General features: G+C 40.6%; 1 protein-coding gene and 1 non-coding gene across 2 annotated transcripts; both read right to left on the reverse strand.

The window, feature by feature from the left end:
* Positions 1-14,601: 14,601 nt before the first annotated feature.
* On the reverse strand, positions 14,602-16,503 carry LOC102664964 (uncharacterized). The gene is made up of 2 exons (XM_006606788.1): positions 15,998-16,503; positions 14,602-15,907 (listed from the first exon to the last, which is right to left on the reverse strand). The coding sequence occupies exons 1-2, from the start codon at positions 16,501-16,503 to the stop codon at positions 14,602-14,604; spliced, it is 1,812 nt and encodes a 603-aa protein (XP_006606851.1).
* A 4,978-nt stretch (positions 16,504-21,481) lies between these two features.
* LOC113000869 (small nucleolar RNA R71) lies at positions 21,482-21,588 on the reverse strand. Its single transcript, XR_003266190.1, has one exon. It is a non-coding gene; the product is annotated as a small nucleolar RNA R71 (small nucleolar RNA).
* Between the last annotated feature and the right edge of the window lie 473 nt (positions 21,589-22,061).

A 22,061-nucleotide genomic window follows, 5' to 3' on the forward strand; every position in this document is an offset into this window, starting at 1 on the left:
ACCCACATTCCAGTGAAAGTTGAATAAGCAAACATGCGTTTGTGAGAGGATGAGGGACAAAGATATCAACTTTATCCATTTCATTTAACATTGTAACTGTGGTTTACAATGATGGCATAAACTTGAAAATCCTGATGAGTCATAACAACAGCTTCCAGAATTGCCCCATGTATGGTGTTGCTTGTCAATGTTAGGATTCAACAAGCGATTCTCCTCAAATCTCAGCCAGCCCGTATCAATTAGACTTCACACTTTATGCTTTGGGGTCATACAATGCTCAATGGAATGCCCCGGGGCTCCTCCATGATAAGCACACGTTGCGTTCGAGTCGTATCCTTAGAAAAATGGAGGTTGAGGAACCTTGGTTGGGGTTATGGCTACCATTGAATTATCGAGTGGATATGGGATCAAGTTTAGCATATGACAACGGAATTTGGGGTGAACCCTACGGGCTTTTTGCTGCAAAATTCCTTTTTGTTGGCATTTTTTGGTTTGTGCTAAAGGTGGTCTTCGTCATTGGAAGTGCGGTAGACAGACTTTGTGGTTGATTTAGGGATGGCCTTTGTGGATAACTGGGTGGTGGGTAAGGAGAAGGTTGGTTATTGGCTGAGTAATGACATTGTTGGGTTGGTGGGAAACTTGGCTGTATAGGAATGACAGTCACATCATGGGTTTCTCCCTCTTTCTCACCCTCTTCATTTGCCCCAGTTTTCTCAGTCGTCCTAGTAGGATGATCAAATTTGCCTCTTTTCGGACCCACATTGATCCTTTCACTGGCGAAGACCAAATCTGCAAAGCTTTGAGGGTGCGTAGCCCACCATCTTTTCATAGTAGAGTACCGATAATGTGTCTACCATCACGATTATCGTCTCCCTTTTTGCACATGTTCTGTAGTTGCATCCTATCCGGAACCATATCAGAATAGTACTGATACTGCCTAACGAAGGTAACCATTAGGTCCTTCCAAGTATAGACTCAGGAAGGTTCCTAAGTTAGTATACCAGGCGACAGTTGTCCTAGTAAGACTTTCTCAGGAAAAATGTATCAGCAGTTTCTCATCTTTTGCATATGCCCCCATCTTCCGACAATACATCTTTAGATGGTTCTTGGAGCAAGTAGTCCCCTTGTACTTGTCAAAGTCCAGCACCTAGAACGTGGGAGGGGTGATGATATTAGGTACTAGGAACAACTCTTCTAGGTTAGCAAAGGCATAATCTTCACCTCCTTCAATGGCCCTGAGCCTTTCCTTTAGATGATCCACATTTCCCTTTTTAGCCATAGCAGGAGGGGCTCTTCCCACCGCAAAATGCAAGGGTTATGGTTGTGGGCGAAACTGAGGGCTCTCCAAAGTGTTTGGCATGGGTATACCACCAACTGCTTGCCCTTCAGTGGCATATCCGAGGCAAGGCTCGAAGTCGGCTAGATTGTGGTGGGGAATTTCATGTGTCTCCCCCATGGGTTGAGAGACATTTCAATGAGTATGGGAGCGAAGTTATTGAAATCCTCATTGGGAATGTATGCCACATTGGGTGGTGTATAGTTGGGAGGCCAGCCATATGGTGGGAAGGCATGCTTGTTTTGAATTTGCGCATAATGGGGGGCCGCCCGTACTTCCCAAATCTTTGCCTACCATTTGCTCTTTCATGGCCTCCATGTCGGCCTTCATCTGCTCTTGCACCTTCTCTACTTCACCCATTATTTTAGCTCTAGCACGGGTTTGGTAAGCCGCACTGACCTCCACCATCTCCTTTATGCTCATCATGGCCTCTACCATTGTGGCCATTTGCTCTTTCATGGCCTCCACTTCGGCCTTCATCTTCTCTTGCACCTCCTCTGCTTCACCCATTACTCTAGCTCTAGCACGAGTTCGGTAAGGGCGCCGTAAAGCGTGTCCTTTTCTTTTTGATAACAATGATTAAGTTCATTTTATTTTATTTTATTTTATTTTTTTTATTTTTATTCTCTTTTTCAAGGAAAGAATGCAATGAGCAATGCAACCAATGAAAAGCATGGATGTATGTGAATGATACACAGGTGAAGTATTGCGAATTTCTACGCAGGACATGGGGTTGAATCAATTTAGATTTTTCAACATGGTTCATGACATTTTGGTCAAGGTGAAACTGGAAGTAACAAGGACATCAACAGTCCTAAATGTGTTTGGCAGTAAATGAAGCAGTGATGTAACTCGATTCATTTTTTGCCCCAATTTTTGCAAGATGGTTACTTCCATACTTCAACTTGACTTGATGAACCTTTTTGTAAAAGCATGAGCTTGGTTCAACCCTATAATCCAAGGAATGGCAATTCTGATCGCCAATACTTCAACAACATCTCATAGGGATGAATGACTCGGGCATACTTTAAGCTTATGCACGGAAAATGTAATTATGAAATTGAGATGCCCGAAGAAACACCATTTCCTAGTTAACCATGCATCATGTTCAATTATTTTGTTTTGTTGTTGTGTGTTTTTTTTTTTATTTTAGAAATGGGTTTATGATCCCAACATGGTTGGCTCATGGTGCCAAACACATGCAACTAAGAATGTAGTGTGAAGTTTCACGCTTCCCCTTTTTGTTTTTGTTTTGTAGAGGAAAATGCAAGGATGAGCAAACATGAAAACAAATGGTATGCAATTTTGTAGATCAAAAAGTTTGTTGAACGCATATGCATGATGATGCCATGACTCATGCAAAATGTGAGGCTGGAATATGATAACGGACAAATGCAGGAACGATATGTTCCTTATGATGTTATGAAGAGATGCTTATGCGATGCATGATATGAATGCATTTTACGGACACGAGAGCCCGGAAAATTATGTCTTCTTACTTGCGCATTTGGGGGCGCAGTGCCCCATGTGTACAATTAAGAAGGTGATATGGACCTTTCGGCTTCCCGTGACAAAGGACGAGACCAACATACAATGCATGCTAGAGATAAAATGCGGGAGTAACTTGATTCGCACTGATTTTTGGAGTAAAAACGTGGGATAAACTCATTTTATTCAAAAAGTTATAACTAGTCAAGATCTGAGCGACAATACAAACTTCCTAGCGGTTTCTAATCATATGGTCCATTAAGTCTATCATATGCTGACAATAGCTGAGAAGTCTGTGGATCTCCTCGGGGGCGGAGTAGGTGTCTGCCATTGCTTTGGCCTTGGCTAGCAATCGGGGAAGTTCTTGACTCCTATTCAAAGTAAGAGCAAATCGGTCCATCCTCATTGTTGCCTCTTGGTGCAATGAATCAATTACCCTTTCCCTTGCTTCCCTTTCTGCTGATATCTTGGCGTACTCATCCTCTAGCCTTTGCTCGTGAGTCGCCGCTAGATTTAGCTTCTCTTTGCACTCATCGATGATGGCCCACATATTCCCTTCAGTCTCACTTTAATTGTTGGGACAAATTTCTTTTCGACCTAAGGCAAGCCTTTAGCTCGTCCTTCCAGATCATGCCTTTGACCCGTGATGATTCCTTTCACCTCTTCGGAGCTTGAGCTCACTATTGCTGCCCCATAAAGCCCCTCAAAACTTGTTTTGGTCGTGTTCTTCCTTTCGGGCCTTCTTGGTTTCTCATTCCAAGGCTTCATCGGTGGCCATATTGACGTCCCTTAGTTCATCATACTCTCTTCAGACTTTAATGGCTATGGACTTGAACTTCTCTTTGACTACCCGGGCTCTTTCAAGCTTTGCCTTTAGGGCTTGTACCTCATCACTTTCTTCCAAAGCTTTAACCTCATTGTCTCTCACAGTCTTTAGATTTGGGAGCCAATCCAATCCTTGTGTCCGGACTCTCAGCCACTTATGATAGCCGCCGATGATCCCATTACTGCTTCCCCTAAGCTCTATGTCCTTTCTTCACGCTGCATCCCATGCCTTGCGAACTCCTTGGAGTACCCTCGCGTTGTGGTCACTGAAACCCCGTGCGATGAAAGGCGTGATGCTTTCGTCTAATGGCACTCCTCTCATGGGGTAGCCAAGTTGTCTTATGGCGAGGACGGGATTATAATTAATACAACCCCTTGTTCCCATCAAGGGAACATTTGGACATCCTTCGCATGAAGATAGAATCCTGATTCTTCCTTCCTTCTAGCGAGGGAACCAATTAACAGACGCCCCTCCATGCTAGCCCAGAGTTGGTCCCAATTCGCCTTTCCTTTTTCGACGCACGAGCGGTGACCTTGTAGCGGATAGACGGGCCTACCTTCTTGGAGAAAAAAGGTGTGAAACCAGCCACACATAGAGAGCCAGTGCACAACAAACAATTCTTGCACTGCTCTTTTCACATCCCCGGTCCAACGTGTCATACATGGCCAAAATGGCGACGACCGGGCTTTCCTTGCCATGATGAAAGGCGAGGAAAGCATCAATCGCTGCTAGGTCCACTAACCCTTCCATATTCGGAAAGAGGACACCTCCAAAGATCAAAAGTGCCAAGATGTCAATAAAAGAAGCTCATTCGCCTTGATTTTGCCAAGGCCTTTGCCCTTTCCTCCAAACACTTCCTTGGTACTCCGACTACTCCATTTCTGTTTTGCTTTACACGGTCCAACTCTTGTGATGAGATTTTCACTACCTTGGCAACTCTTGTCGTGGAGGGATAGAACCCAGAGAAAAGATATGGCTTCCTTCCTCCCAGTGGGCATCCCAGGATTTCTTCAAACTCTTTCACAGTCGGCACTAGCTGGAAGTCCTCAAATGTGAAGCACCTTAGGGGCTGGTCATAATACTGGGAAAGGGATGCAATCGGTTCCATGGAGACTTCTACCCTAGCTAGGTCCCAAATCTTACCATAGGCTTTGCGGAAGGCTTGCCGTTGAAGTTGACCCATTAATTGCCCCAACTCTCGTAAACTAGTGACCTCTAAGCTCTTGATTTTGACTTGATAGAACCTCTTTTTAAGCGAAGGCTTTTGACTTGATCCCATGTTTTACTAAAGTGAAATAAAATCTAGTGCGAATCAAAACTCTGACATCTATCATGGGTGGAATGGATGAATGCATGAAGAAATGCATATGACACAGATGCAATTTACGAATACGGGAGCCCGAGAAACTGTCTCCTTCTTAGATACAACGTCTAGGGGTAGCAAAGTGCCCCAATGTATGTTTTTAAGAAGGCGACACGGACCCTCCGTCGGTTTGCTAAAGTGAGGGGATCAAAGACGAAACCCACGCATGATGCATATGCGAAAAGAACAACACGGGGATGTACATAGTACGACAATATTCACAAACAAATATAAGCAAAAGGGTATATGATACTTATGCATGGCAGTGTCAAAAATGGCGCGCAACGTGTTTGCTCCGTGCCCCTATTTAAGGGACCTATAAGGGAGAGAGCTAACTAGGCTTTTAGTGATAACCCCCAAGGTAGTCATATCTCTCTTGATGGTTTCTAGAGGTATCATCCCCTTCGAAGAACATACTGCAGCAGTAGGGACTACTAGCAACAATATGTTTTCAAAGAGAAAAACTCTAGATGAGGGTTCACTGTAATCAAGCAAGTCGGAGACCTAGCATGATCACGGATTCACCTCCACTCCTTATGTTCCCACGAACCCGGGTATAGGGCCCTTTTTCAACTCACCGTGTGTGCAAATAGTGTTAGTGTTTGTGTGCATCAAATGAATAAATATTTACCTCAAGCATACAAAAAATGCACTAAAAGCATCAAAGAGTTATATATACAAGAACATAATGAATGGAAACAAACAAAGGGGTAAGTCACGATAAAACATTGCACAAGATTAAATGGCCTAACTCTCTAAAAATAGTCCCCAGTGGAGTCGCCAACTGTCGCAACCTACCCTTCGGCGGGAGGGCGACGCGTGACTCGCGGGATGCGTGTTCCACGAAAGGAATACGCGCGGAGTCGCCACCAACGTTTATTTGAGGAAAACGTCGGAAAAACCGGAAAAGACGCGATCTACGAACTTTTAAGTGAAAGGTTCGGGAGTTGTATTTACGCACGAGGAAGGTATTAGCACCCCACACGCCCGTCCCAAGGGACGGCAGCCTTTAATCGAATGTGCAAACATGACTTTGATTTTTATGTTCCCTTTTTATGTCTTTATATCCTTTATACCCTTTTTATATTTTTTGTCTTTTTGTGGTCGACAAGGGTGTTTCCCTTTGCTCCTACGTATTCCTCAATTGCGATGAGGAAATCAGACCTACGTAGTTCTTTCTTATCAAGTGATTCTTTTTTTACCTAAGAGGTGATCATTTTAAGGCGTTGGACCTTAAAAATGATCCATTTTACTTAGCAAGAAATTGAAATGACAAACTTCAAAAACCTATTTTTATGGACGAGCTTGACTAGGCGAGTTAATTTTAGCCTTAGTTTCACTTTAGTTATTAGTCAATTCAGTTTAAGAATGAGAAATCCCAAAGAGAAAACGTCTGATTGATTTTCCGCTTTATTTTACTAAAAGATGTTTTTTTTATTATTATATTATTTTTTACCTCTTTTTGATTCCCAACGTGGTTACGGCACGACCGAACGGTCGGAATTCATTTTAACCGAAGTTAACGGATAATACAATTCAAACGATCGGTGGAAATTTATTTTATTTTTAGTTTAAGCGAGAAATGACTTAAATAAAATGGCTTAAGCACGTCAAAAGGGGGTATAAAAAGTAAATGAAACAAGAATAAAAATACACGAAACACAATGTGGACCACCACGGGTACATAAAATGAATCGAAAAGCTTGGTTCGAGGTACTTACCCGTTGAAGATCGAAGAACGATGAAGAACGAATGAAGAACGTCGAAGAACGGTCGAAAACCTTCACGAAATTCCTCACGGAAAACGTTACGGAAACGTTTCGGAAGCGCCTCGGCTTAGATTTTCTTCACGGAAACAATTTTTCCAAGCAAATTCGAAAGAGAGAGAAGTGCCTAAGGGGCTGAACCCTTTTCTTCTTCACTTCCTCCCCTATTTATAGCAAAATAGGGGAGATGCTTGCCGCCCAGCTCGCCCAGGCGAGCAGGGTTGCTTCCTCCAGAAGCAATAGCCTTCTGGAGGAATATTCTGGAGGGCCCAAGTGGGCCTGGTTGCTATTTGCACCCCCATTTTTACTAAGTACACCCCCTCTGCTTTTTTTGGTGATTCCTTTTTCGTAAAGTTACGGAAACTTACGAATTTCGTAACGATACTTGTTTTCTTTCCGTAATGTTACGGAACCCTGTGGATTACATAACCATCCCCTTTTTGACTTACGGAATGTTACGGAACCTCACTAATTGTGCAACGATGCTTCCATTTGATTTCCGGTGTGTCACGGAACCTTTACGGATTGTGCATAAACATTTTCTTTCGTTTTTCGGCATGTCCCGGAATTTCACAAATTGCCTAATGATGGGTGCCAAGCACCTCACAAGGACCAAAGAAAAGTCGCATGTCATCAAGCAAAGGTCCCCGGACGAAATTAGGGTATGACAGCAGTATTCTGGGTAATAATTACAAAATTGTCACCGTGCCACTTTCTAGAGTGGTTGCCTTATAACCGTCGTAAAAATGGTGTCGTAAAAAACAATTTTTTTAGTAGTGACACTAAATAAAGACATAGGTCTCAAATCTTTCATGGAGGAAGGATTACCGATTTTGGGAATCATGGCAATATAAGTGCTATTTAAATTTGGAGGGAAAAAAACTTGATTCAACCAAGCAACATCATTAAGATAAATATCATCACCTATCAAATCCCAAAATATTTTGTAGAAAACGGGATTAAAGCCATATGGGCCAGCGAATTTATGAGAGTGCATTTCAAACTTTAAATTCCCACTTTTCAAAAGGAGCAAAAGGAAAGAATTATCATCAAGTGAATTCTTAATATGAACATTCTCAACATTTGCATGAATACCAACCTCATCACAAGCAAATAGAGTCTCGAAATAATAAATTTCAAGTAGGCAAAGATCTTTCATGTTTGTAACAACAACTTTATTATCAGATGAAAGCTTAGAAATTAAATTCTTTTTTTCCTGGTGTTTGCAGTAGCATTTTCTATTAGCATCTCCATCCCTAGTCCAAAACAATTTAACATGTTGCCTCCAAAAAGCCTCTTCTTGAGCAAGAATTAAAATTAATTCATCCCTAGAAATCTTGAACTCACGTAAGGAATTGGAATCAGAATTGTACCTTAAAAACTTCAGCTTATCTTTGCAACTTTTAATATATTCCTTAAATCTAGAGTGGATACGGTGGCCCCAAGAGAAAAGGTCTTTGTACCTTTTCAACAACCCATTCTGCACCGCCTAGTCCAAATCATGCTCCTCCAATCAACAATTTCTTAATCTAAAGTTCCTTTTTTTTGCTCAGATAGTCATGGCGAAAAAGGTTTAAAATTATGGAGGAATGATTAGAGACTATAGCAAATGAATTCAAAAGATTACAATCAGGAAATAAATCAAGCAAATCTTGCCTAGACATAGCTCTATCAAGAGTCTCTTCTACTTCATCAATGGTACCTTTGCTTCTCCACCACATGAAAGGATGTCCTTGCAAAGGGATATCAAAAGGGTTAGCATCTGTGATAGCTTTCCCAAAACCCCTCATAAGCCAAATAGGATGGTCAACCCTCCCATTTTTGTCATCATTTGATAAGAGATAATTAAAATCTCTTATGATATATACCAAGGAATGACTGTGTCATGGGAAAAAGACCTCAACAAGTCCCAGGAATATTTCCTTATATTTCAATCTGGAAATCCGTAAAGACCCATGACACACCAAACAAGTTTGTCTAGATAGTGAACCTCTATATTACAAAGTTTTGAGAAAATTTTATAAGACAACAATCAAATTAATAGTTTTCCCCAAAACAATGCTAAACCATCGTGTCTACCATTGCAATCAACAAAGAAACAATAATCAAAATTTAGCTTCACTTCTATTTCATCAATTATTTCAGCATGAACTAAAGTTCCAGATAGAAAAATAACATATGGTGTATGGGTCTAAACGAGATCACAAAGAGAATTAACTGCATGCGGGTTGCCCAGGCCTGGATAGTTTCAGCTTAAGCAACTCATTGATCCTGGCAAGCCTAACTGCCAGGTCCTGCCATTAAAAAATGATTGACAATTTCTTCTTTAAGCTCCGCATTTTGATTGTTGTTGGTGGACTCCTTACTCACATTGATCATAGATGTTGTTTCAGTTGCAATGATTTTTTTCGCTTCTTGTGTCCCACAATTAAATCAATCTCCATTTCGTTATTAATTTGGCCTTTATTATTGGGATTTGCATTATTGGGAATTAATGCATGGTTGGTGGGTTGAGGTAACAAAGTATTAGGGAATTTGAAAGCAGAAATTAAGAGTTACTCCCTCCGATCCTATATATTGGTCACATTCTAGAAGGAATACTTGGTCCTATTTATAAGTCACCAACTAACCTATTAATGATGATTTTCTAATTCTGTCCTTTATACTATTCTCAACACTTCATTATTAGGGAAGCTTATTTTACATGGACCGTCCACCCACTCTTCTCACTCCATGCAATTAATGAAAATATGAGTACCTCTTCAAATACTCCATTCTCTTTCTGTCTCTCGTATTACCTTCTCTCTCATATTACCTATGCCTTTTGTTTTCTTTCTCAATTGAAACTGGAACATTTTTCTCTCCATGGAGAAAGGCAAAGAGCCCATTGTAAGCCATGAGGATTTGTTGGCATTGGTTGTTGAGGACTCAGACACTGAACAAGATTCTCAATGTTATGAAGATTTGCTTGGAATGATTGTGGAAGACTCGCTAGAGTCTGAACATGTCCTCCCCTTCTACTTGAACCAATTATAAGAGAAGGAGGTGAACTCGAATATGCTATTGCCGAAAATGATTGAAAGTTCAAATGCGGCATTGTCTTCAAGTGCAGCAAAAATGGTCGAAGTTTCAAGTGTGGCGTCGTCTTCAAGTGTGGCAAAAATGATTGAAGGTTCAAGTGTGGCGTCGTCTTCAAGTGTGGCGAAAATGATTGAAGGTTCAAGTGTAGCGTCATCTTCAAGTGCATCATCGTCAGTTAGTAACGAAGTGCTATTGTTCAATCTTAACAAGTTCCCAGAGGATGAGTGTAAGGATGATACTGAGGAGGAGAAAGAAAAAAAACTTGTTGAGCGAGCACTACTAAAAATATATTTTCCTGATTATTACTAATGCCATTGTGGAGAGATTTTGTTGGTTCTTTATTAGGTTCATCCATCCATGTTTCACTGTTAGTGGCTTAAGAATATCTTTTTGATGTGAACTTGTTAGTAACATATTAATCTAGTTTAATTTGTTCTATTTCTCCATAATCCCATCCATGCGCTTTTTGGCATTCTATTTTATGTGACTATTAGAAAGTTTTTATATTTTGCATTTGATGTAGCATTCTCTTTTGGTCCAATAAGAAAGCTTGTCCAAATATATAGGCAAGTAATACATTATATTGAACAGAAAATGAGATGACTAGTAAAATCGTTGTCAACATGTTTATGTGGCTAGTAACCTTATGCAAAGGACCATAATATGGCCATGGTAATTTTTGTGATTAGGAACCTAATAGGGTTGACCAAAAAAAATGGGGAACAACAAAAGCTACTAGATATAAGGACAAAGAACACTACATAGTAAATTAAGAACAAAAACTAGGAGTATTAGAGAAAGAACAAAGCATAACTAAAAAAACATAATTAAAAGTACTAAGTGGCTACATCATCATTTCCACCAGCAAAGAAACAAAGTCTACGAGCATAACCAAGTTACAACGTTTCAGAAAACAAGAGGAATTCTTCCAAACAAGAGAGAGAATGTGAGATGATAATTTAGGCTAAATATTTAATTAGTTATTAGTGGAATTAGTAGGATACGTAATTATGTTAGGGTATAATTGAAAACTTGTTTTATTGTCAGACATATTTAATGGCAATGATTGTTGAGGAAAAAAAATGAATACTACCTTTCAGACATATTTAATGAGTTAACTTGTTCTATTTTCAGACATATTTAATGGCTTAACTCCACCTTGAATAGCTTACCACAAAAATTCAATGTGCCCAAGCAAGCCACAAAAATAGCAAAGTAATCTAAGCCTTTCATATTTAAAGTTGGCGATCATTGCATTTCCCCCTTCCCTTCTAATCTTCTTCTTTCGCTTAAAAGGCATGTTGACATCCATAAGAACTCTAATCCTCAAGAAATTTATCCTTGAGACTCGAGTTGTGTTTGTCATTGTAGTCGAGCAATGTACCCAGAAATTTTTAGAGGTGTTGCCCAACCGCTATTGTCACAAAACTTGGCGGGCTATTGTGCATTTGCGCCCAGATTGGTACTTTGTTTAGAGGAACCTAGCTTAGGATTCCATCCTCCTTGATGATGCTCGAAATAAGGACATGTTTATCCAAAGTCTAGGGCCCCTCCTTCATAACCCTTTGTATATCCTTATGGTGGTGAAAGTGGAAGATGAACACTCCATTACCTGCCTCCATGATTGAGATACCTTCCACCGGGCTCTAAACCTCGATCTATCATTTGCTCCTTCATGATATGGACTCAAATTGTTTTATTTGTGAGAAACCTTCCCACTAGACACAAAGGATAATTCAAGCACATCTTAGTAACAACATCATTTGCAAAAACTAACTCCTTATCTTCTACGTCCTCAATTTTCATGTTGATACAGGCAAGAGAAACACGAAAGAAATGCACGAAAACTTCCTACTAGGTAGGAAACTGCTATGCTTGGTATTCGAGGCCCAAGGGTCCTCCCACAGAGAGAGAGAGAGAGAGAGAGAGAGAGAAAGAGAGAAAAAGAGAGAAAGTGGTTATCTGCGTATTATTATTCACCTCCCTTAACACGAATTACAAGCTTTTATATGGCCTTAACCACCTAACAACCTCCTAACGGCCTAACGGCCATGCTACCTGCAACTGGGTTCGAGAACCTTCGAACCTACCTAGCCTAACTAACTCAGTTGCCTTCTCCACGACTGCATGGCTCCCTTACTCACGAACGTAGTCCTCTAAGTAAGAGGGAAAAGCTACTCTCTGTTTGGGCCTTGCTAAAGACACCCCTCCACTACTGCCTTCCCCTTATTCTGCTAGTGGCACCCCTTGCATCTGCTGCATATCACTCCCCTGCCCTTCAAACCAGACCTTGTCCTCGAGGTCATAAAGTGTTTGAAACTCAGACCAGTCTTCCCAGGAAGCGTCCTCCGGTGTGAGCCCTACCCACTGTACCAACACCATGCGTCGCGGCCCGAAATCGGAGGGAACAATCTTGGAAGCGACGATGGTCAAGGGCTTCACAATGGGTTGATTATTGACATCTTCTGGTGGTAGTTCTGCACTACGATTGCTATCTGTCGCCGCTATGTAAGCTTTAAGCAAGGAAACGTGAAACACTGGATGTATCTTTGAATGATCAGGAAACTGTAGTTTGTACGCGACTTTACCCAAACGAGCTATGATCTGAAATGGACCATAGTATCGTTTAGCCAGCTTCGAATATGGCGCTCCTGCCGCCGATGTTTGTCGATGAGGTCTGAGCTTAACCAAGACCCAGTCACCCACATTGAACTCCTGATCTCTACGACTATTATCTGTTGTTTCTTTCATGCGATCCTGAGCTTTGCTCAGCTTTTTCCGTAAGAAGGCAAAGACTTCTTCTCTTTGAGTGAGTAGCTCATCGACTGCATCTATTCATGATGTGCCTGTGATATACTAGGGAAAACTGGGTGGTTTCCGGCCATACGTTACTTCGAATTGGGTCATTCCTGTCGTTGAATGGCATGATGTGTTGTAGGACCACTCTGCCCACATCAAATATCGACCCCCACGTTGCCGGTTTCTGGTGTGCATAGGCTCTTAGGTATTGTTCAATAACACGGTTGGCAACTTCCGTTTGCCCATCCATTTGCGGGTGATACGCAGAGCTTAGACGGAGGCGTGTTCCACTCATGGTGAAGAGTTTCTTCCAGAATTTGCTTACAAAGAGGGGATCACAGTCTGAAATTATGCTTCGAGGCATTCCATGAAGCTTTCCGGCGATCTCCATGAACAACATTGCCACTGTATACGCAGTATGGTGAGGGCGAAGCATACCCAGATGCAGCCCTTTCGAAAAGAGATCTACAATGACAAGGATACAAGTGTTTCCCTTGTACGCGGGCAATCCTACAATAAAATCCATGGATAAGTCTTCCCATGGTAGCGCTGGTATTGGAATGGGGCATAACAACCCTCCTAGCTTACGATTATCATATTTTGTGTGTTGGCATGTGATGCACTGTGCCACGAAGTTGCGCACGTCCGTTCTCATCGAATCCCACATAAAGTTCTCTTGAAGACGTTGCAACGTCTTTTGCACCCCCATGTGGCCTCCTACTGGTGTTTTATGGAACTCTTCGAGGAGTGGTTTAATGAATGATGATGTTGGGGGAAGCCAAATGCGCCCCTTATGTAGAATTAAGCCCGATGTCACTGAATGATCTGGATGCTTCGTAGGATCTGCTTGAATCTGCTTATATAATTCTTTGAAAACAGGTGTATGTGTGAGTTCTTTTCGTAAATCTTCCATGAACACTAGTTGTGGCATGGTCAGCATATAGAGAGACGCCTGGTTATCTTCATTGACCCGCAATAATGCATCCGCCACTGTGTTAGATTGGCCGGAATGATATTGTATCGCGTAATCAAACCCTAGCAACCTCACGAGAAAATGGTGCTGTTCAGGCGTCTGAATGGCTTGACTCATGAGTTCTCTTAAGCTTCTATGATCCATTAGGATGGTGAATCCGTGGCCCAGTAGATATTGCCACCATTTCTTGACGGCGGCGGTTATGGCTGCCAACTCTCGAACGTATGTGGATGTGTTGGCCATTCTTGGGCAAAATTGCTTACTGAAAAAAGCAATGGGGTGACCCCCCTGAGATAGAACCGCGCCCATACCCGTGTTTGATGTATCCGTCTCCACGACGAAGGGTGCTTTGAAGTCTGGTAACGCTAGCACTAGAGCTTCGGTAATGGCATCCTTCAGCTTTTGGAATGCTTCAGTGACTTCCGGCAACCACTGAAACTGGCCTTGACTCAAAAGCTTAGTTAATGGTGATGCCAGAATCGCGTATCCCTTGATAAATCGACGATAAAACCCCGCGAGACCTAAGAACCCACGTAAGGCCCGAGGAGAGCGTGGATTGGGCCATGTTTGAATAGCTTGTACCTTTTCCGGCACCGGTTTAACTCCCAACGCCGTCACAATATGCGCCAAGTACTCCAATTGTTGCTGAGCAAACGTACATTTAGAGATTTTAAGTGAGAACTGACATGCTACTAGGGTACGAAAGGCATTTTCCAGGTGGAGAAGATGATCAACAATGGTCTTGCTGTATACTAATATGTCGTCGAAGAAGATGATTATGTGTTTGCGTAAATAAGGTTGGAACAGCTGGTTCATTGTGGCTTGGAATGAGGATGGTGCATTGCATAATCCAAAAGGCATCACTCGAAACTCATAGTGTCCTTGATGAGTTCGAAATGTCGTCTTTCCCACGTCCTCCTTGTTCATCAGGATTTGATGATATCCCTGCATCAAATCCAGTTTTGAAAACTAGCAAGCGCCTCCAAGTTCATCGAGCAATTCGTCCACTGTTGGAATGGGAAAACGGTCGCGTATCGTGATGGCGTTGAGAGCCCGATAGTCGACACAAAAACGCCATGTCCCATCCTTCTTCCTTACCAATAAAACTGGGGAGGAGAACGGACTAGAGCTTGGCTGAATGAAGCCCTTAGCAAGCATGGCTGAGACTTGCTCTTCTATTTCTTGTTTTTGATAATACGGGTATTTGTAGGGCTTAACATTCACTGGTGTTGCATTGGGTAGTAAGTTTATGGTGTGATCTGTGGTTCTTGATGGTGGAAGGTTTGTTAGAGGTTGGAAAAGGCATGAGTATTTTGTGAGTAATGCTGAAATCTCAGGTGAGTTGGGAGGTATGGTAGCTGTTTGTGTATTAGCTTCTACTTTAATGTGAAAAAAAGTGCTGGAGGAATTCGTATGTAGGAGACGACGTAGTTGTGAAGGGGATACGGGTTCACCTACTTGCTCGCGCTCCCCTTGCAATTCCACAAACTTCCCTTCAGTGATGAACTTCATGGATAAGGACGTGTAGTCCGTTAACACTGGTCCCAGCGTTTTGAGCCATTCAACCCCTAGGACCACATCTACACCACATAAAGGTAGAACATGAAATTTTATCGTGAACGTATGCTCGTGTACCTGTATGTTCACATCCTGACACCTTTCCTGGCACCTAATTTCATCTCTGTTTCCCACTGTTACCTTCAGTGGTGCTACCTCCTTAGTGACGAGGCCCAGTGTTGCTACAACTCTGTGATGGAGGAAATTATGAGTACTTCCTCCATCTATGAGTATGCTTACATGGAATCCATTGATGGTTCCTTTCAAGCGCAAGGTCTCTGGTGCAGAATGCCCTGATAGAGCATGGAAACTCAGTTGGGCTGGCGGTGGTTCCCTAAGTAACTCATCTGTTGGTGAGGGTGACCGTGAGACAACTTCAGGTGTTAATTGATCGTCTTCTGCTACTAGTAAGAAGAGTGAAGGTGCGCATTTGTGACCTTGTGAGTACTTCTCTTTGCAATGGAAACATAATCTTTTTTCCCGGCGAGACGCGAGTTCTTCTGGAGTTAATCTTTTGAATGGAATCGAAGGGTTCGGGCCTCGTGATAAGCTATTTGTGTATGAAGGGTTCGTGGTTCCTATTGCTGCTCTCAAGCTTGGGATTGTTGCGAGTGATCGAGGCGTCTGTTGCCGCCGTGAGTCCAGTAGTTTCTCCTCCTGCAGACGCGCGTATGCCACTGCTTGAGCCAGTGACGCTGGTTGACGAACCTGCACTTCTCTATGAATGGAGGGATTCAACCCTTAGATAAAGCAACTTAGAACGAATGTTGCTGGTAGACCAACCACCCGATTTGCGAGTGATTCGAACTCTGAGAGGTACTCACTAACTGAGGAACGCTGTTGAAGCTTGCATAATAATCTGGTTGGGTCTTCATACGTTGATGATGCAAACCTAGAGTGTAACGCGTGAAGGAATGCCGGCCAGGATGAAAGTTGTGCATTATGATGCATCCACTGGAACCAGGCCAATGCTGGTCCTTCCATATAAAATGATGCTATGGTTAGGCGCTCTTGATCTGGCGTCGCGTGGTACTCAAAAAATTGTGTTATCTTGAATGTCCATCCTGTTGGATCCGAACCATCAAACCTTGGAACGTCCAGCTTCATGCGGTGGACTGCGTTATGCATTTGCGGTGTTTGTCCTACTGAAGACGACGACAATGATTGCGGTGGTTGCTGGCCAACCTCTAATTGATTCATTCGTTGGAGGAGGTCGTCGATCTTTGTGTTCATTGCTAGTTGTGAAGCTGAGAGTTTCGCGATTGCATCCTCAATCCGGTCTGCTGAAACCCTAGAGTGAGTTGCTTCCGCCATGGTTGCTCAATGAAAGCACCAATGCTATGCTTGGTATTCGAGGCCCAAGGGTCCTCCCACACAGAGAGAGAGAGAGAGAGAGAAAGAAAGAGAGAAAAAGAGAGAAAGTGGTTATCTGCGTATTATTATTCACCTCCCTTAACACGAATTACAAGCTTTTATATGGCCTTAACCACCTAACAACCTCCTAACGGCCTAACGGCCATGCTACCTGCAACTGGGTTCGAGAACCTTCGAACCTACCTAGCCTAACTAACTCAGTTGCCTTCTCCACGACTGCATGGCTCCCTTACTCACGAACGTAGTCCTCTAAGTAAGAGGGAAGAGCTACTCTCCATTTGGGCCTTGCTAAAGACACCCCTCCACTACTGCCTTCCCCTTGTTCTGCTAGTGGCACCCCTTGCATCTGCTGCGTATCAGAAACTATAAGAGGGGAAGAACTAACTCACACAAAGACAAAAAAAAAAAAAACATGAAAAAACATTTTATTAGTTGCTCATTGCAAGTTTAAAAATTAAACTTACATTAATAGATGCATAAATCACGTTTACTTTTAAGTATTAAACATATTTTCGTCAAGTTGTCCTTCTGATTTGTAATTAACTCCTTGTTTTCATTAAATGACAAATGGATTTATTTTTTGCAGTTTTGGTTTCAAAATGTCATCCAATATAAATGTGGACCGAAGTGTTAAAGGAAATCCTAGAAGGGATAGATTTGGAGACCGATGTGAGTATTGGATTAATGGGTTTGCTAATCATATCTCTTGCTAGGATGTGATCTTTGTTGAGCTTTTGGGTATTTACAAGGGCCTTGAAACAGCTTGAAGTTTGGGGTATTCAAACTCTACTTATGCTTTTGTTTCTAGTGAAAAATGGTTGCTTTCATCTTCGGTTACAATGTCTTATTTGATCCATTCAAGACATGCTTTAGAGATAGTGGCCAGTTATCATAAACCTTGAGAGAGGGAACCAACATTGTAGATTTTTTGGCTAAGTTAGGCGCTAGTCAGGATTTAGTTTGGCTCTCCTTGGATGTGAGGAATTCTTCCAATAAGGCTTCAAGTTCAAGGAGCCATTCAAAGGCCCATAACCAAAGGGAGGCTCCATTCAAAAGGGGAGTTGCTATTATCATCTCCACTTTTGTTATTCACACCCGCACGTGCTTTAAGAAATTTATTATTATGAAAATACCATTTTCAAGGAAACACCATTTTTGACAAAATACACAACAAAATCATGTTCTATTGTGTAAGATAAGTGTCAAAAAAATATAAAACAAAAACGTGATTTTATTGGATATTGTCAATGGAATTTCATTTCTGTTGTCTAATCATTTGGAGTCTCTTTTACACAATGAAAATATGTCTCTATTGACAAATACATAATGGAAACATAGTCTTATCGTGTATTATGCTCAACAAAAATTTGTTTTCATTGTGTTAAATTTTTATGAATTTTTTAAAATCAATTATAGATATAAGTTACTTTTTCTAAAGTAATCAAATTAATAGTGTTATCAATTATCTTTTTTTCAAAATTGTTAATATGTTATTTACCTATTTTAATAGTAGGCAGTATTAATTATATATATTATTTTTGTTAATTAAATTTGATTTAATTAAATAGAAGTTATTATTTATAAAAGTGATTAAATTAGTTATCATATGAATTATCTTTATGAATATTAATCAAATTAAATCTGATTTTATTTTGTATCAACTAATTCGATTTCAATTAAAAAGGATAACTTGACCTCCATATGCAGAGAGAAGCTGCTCAAATCCTCATATGTAAGCTTCTACCAAATTCACCAACCACTACCAACAGAAATAACAGTAGGACTGATTTCTTTCCTATAGCATTTTCATGGTATGCATTTTTTTTAATTACATTAATTATGTTTTTAGTCTCTAAAATTTGAGACAAATTTGGTTTCCGTCCCTAAAGTTTAAAAATATAATTTTAGTCCCTCAAAAGTCAAATCTATCATTAAAAACTAAAATCAGCTTAATATTTTAGGGACTAAAAACATTTTTTTTTTCAAATTTAAGGGACTAGAATAATATTATTAAAAAAACTTAGAGGACCAAAACTAATTCATCCAAAATTTCAGAGGCTAAAATCATAATTAAATCTTTTTTAATTTAAGCAAAAATTTTGTAGTTATGTTAGTTATGCTTAAAAAGATTATAATAGAAAATATATACATATTGTAATATCCCCTTTGGATGCATTACTTAACTTTTACTCGTTCAATTTACGTTAAAATATGTTTTTTCGTACTAATAAATATAAAAATGTTTGAAATTTGTTCTTGTAAAATTTTTAGTATATTTTTCGTCCTCACAAAACTGACATGTCTCACTTTTTGGCCTAAAGCAAGGTTCAGACATCCTAACTGATGTGCCATCATTTTCTTCTATTTTCTAAACCCTTTTTGCACCATTTTAATTACTGATTGGTCTTAATTGTCAATTAATCAGGCAATTTTATTATTTGGGCTCATTTAGCTAATTTGATGTTTTTAATCTAATTTCAGGAATTAATGAAACATTGGGCTTAATCCGGATTTTGGTTATGGACTTGAAGAGGGCAAATAAAGCAGCGCTTACCTTAGTTAATTTCTAATTAGGAAATTTCGCAATTTTATTTTATGTTGTTCAGTGTTTATTTCGTTTTGGGCCAGAGTATTATAATAGGGCCCAGTGACTTTGAGTGACTCTTTTTAAATAGTAGCCTTGGGATTCGTGCAAGGCTATTCTGTTATGCTATTCATTATTCAGAGCTTTTGTTTTAGGGTTTTACGTTTTCTGCTTTGATGCTACTGTTCACGTAATGCAATTTTCCGTTTTATGCTTCTAATTACAATTTCGTTCTTGCTTCTTCTTCTACTCTCATTTACGTTCTTGTTTCATTTACATTTCTGTTCATTTACGTTTCTGTTCATTTATGTTTCTGCTTCATGTTTCATTTGCGTTTTCTGTTTGAATCTATGGAAGGCTAGTTTTTTCTGGTGTTGTTTCCTTTTGAGGACGAAGCCCAACTCTCTTTGAGGTTTCGTTTGTAATGTGGTTTCCTGGCAGTTTTCCCTTCACCAGTTATCCCAAATTCGTGAACATTAATCAGTGCACGCTTCGTGTTCGATTAATTGCCTTTGCCTCTGAGCCTAACTTGCGTTCATGCTTAATGGACGAAGGGGTAACTGGTGTATGTGGTGCCTAATCACGTATTGACAACCCTAAGTTGATTTTCGCTTAGTAAATTGAAATAGGGTTGGATTAAGTGGTTGACTGTTAGGGACGAATTCTCCATAACCCAGGATAAGAGAATTGCTTCTGAATCAGAGGAAACAAACCATTTTTAATATTAGTAGTTTCATATTCCAGTTTACTTGTTCTGCTCTTAAATCACGAAACAAACAACCCCCCCCCCAATCGTTACTGTTACTGCGCAAGTATATTATGAACATTTGGTTTGTCATTGCTCGTTGGGAAACGACCTAGGATCACTTCCTAGTTACTGCATTTTCATGTTTATTTGATTCGGGTACGGCCTCAATCAAATTTGGCGCCGTTGCCGGGGAGCAGTGTCCAAAGGTTCATAATAACTAGCTAGTGTTGTGTGTTTAATCCTTTCGTGTTTTATGTTTAATTGTTAGTATTGTGTTAGTATGTGTGTTAGTGTTGTTTAGTGTCCTGGTATTTTGTTTAGTGTGTGTTCTGTTTCAGTTTTCCCATTAAGCGTTTCCCCTGTTTTAGTCTTGGGTGTTTTGCTGTGAATAGTGTTTTGCGACGGACTTAGCGACCACTTTTGCTTGCGGCAAAACAGAGTAGTAGTAGAAATTAAGTAGAGATGGATTTTAGCGACCACCCATGCTGAATTATTTGAGATTTTTTGTTTTAGTAGCTAGGGTTGTTATTTTTGGCTGAATTTTTTTGTGCTAACTTCTTTTAACCTATATTTTGTGGGAAAAATAGCTAGAGCCTTTAGTTTGGTCAGATTTGAAAGTTCCAAAAAAGTAGCAAATTTTGTGTTTGTCGAAACTTCAAACGGCCATAACTTTTGCTCCGATTATCAGAATCACAATTATTATATATGTATTTGAGGTCTCCATCGTCCAAAAATAGTGATTCTGTCAAAAGTTTTTTATTTTTCAAGTTTTATTCACTTATTTTTCTTAACCTACCATTTTTAGCTTCCATAGTTAGACTTTGAATTTTTGGCTGAAATTTTTTGTGCTATCTTCTCATAATTTTATAAGGTTGCTCACAAAATTTCAAGTCATTTGGATATCATTTGAGGGTAGCTGTAGTTCAAACCTGCACCTTTATTTACATGACAAGGCTACTAGTTGTGCATGCTGAATGTAGTGTATGACTAGAGGCAATTCATCTGACTTACAACCCTTTGACCCTGAGATAGATAGGACATTTCATAGATTAGTTAGGCATCATTTTATACCTTTTGATCATCCTGAGCATTCCATTACTGGTGAATCTGTGCATTCTGTTATTGGTGATTTTGAACGTCCTGATTTGGAGCATTATAATTTTGAGCATTCTGATTCTGAGCATTTTGATTTTGCACATTCTGAGAACATGGCACAACCTCCACCCCGTGAAAGGACTCTAAGGGAAATGGCTGCACCTGATTTCACCTACGAAAGCTTATGCATCCAATACCCTGATGAGGATGTCCCATATGTTCTTAAAACTAGACTGATTCATTTGCTTCCAAAGTTTCATGGCCTTGCAGGTGAAGACCCGCACAAACATTTGAAGGAATTTCATATTGTCTGCTCCACCATGAAACCCCCAAATGTCCAAGAGGATCACATATTTCTGAAGGCTTTTCCTCATTCATTAGAGGGAGTGGCAAAGGACTGGCTGTATTACCTTGCTCCAAGGTCCATCACGAGTTGGGATGACCTTAAGAGAGTATTCTTAGAAAAAATTTTCCCTGCTTCCAGGACCACAGCCATCAGGAAAGATATCTCAGGTATTAGACAACTCAGTGGAGAGAGCCTGTATGAGTACTGGGAGCGATTTAAAAAACTATGTGCCAGTTGCCCTCACCATCAGATTTCAGAGCAGCTTCTTCTCCAATATTTTTATGAAGGACTCAGTAATATGGAGAGAAGTATGATAGATGCTGCCAGTGGTGGAGCCTTTGGAGACATGACTCCTGCTGAAGCCAGGAATTTTATTGAGAAGATGGCTTCCAACTCCCAGCAGTTTAGCGCCAGAAATGATGCCATAGTCATTAGAGGAGTGCATGAGGTAGCTACAAACTCAGCTGCATCATTTGAGACTAAGAAGCTTGAAGGCAAACTGGATGCATTGGTTAACTTGGTAACCCAGCTGGCCTTGAATCAGAAATATGTACCTGTCGCAAGGGTTTGTGGTTTGTGCTCCTCTGCTGACCACCATACAGACCTTTGCCCTTCCATGCAGCAACCTGGAGCAATTGAGCAGCCTGAAGCTTATGCTGCAAATATTTACAATCGACCTCCTCAACCTCAACAGCAAAATCAACCACAGCAGAACAATTATGACC

This window comes from Glycine max, chromosome 20 (genome assembly GCF_000004515.6).
Source record: "Glycine max cultivar Williams 82 chromosome 20, Glycine_max_v4.0, whole genome shotgun sequence".
Lineage (NCBI taxonomy): Eukaryota > Viridiplantae > Streptophyta > Magnoliopsida > Fabales > Fabaceae > Glycine > Glycine max.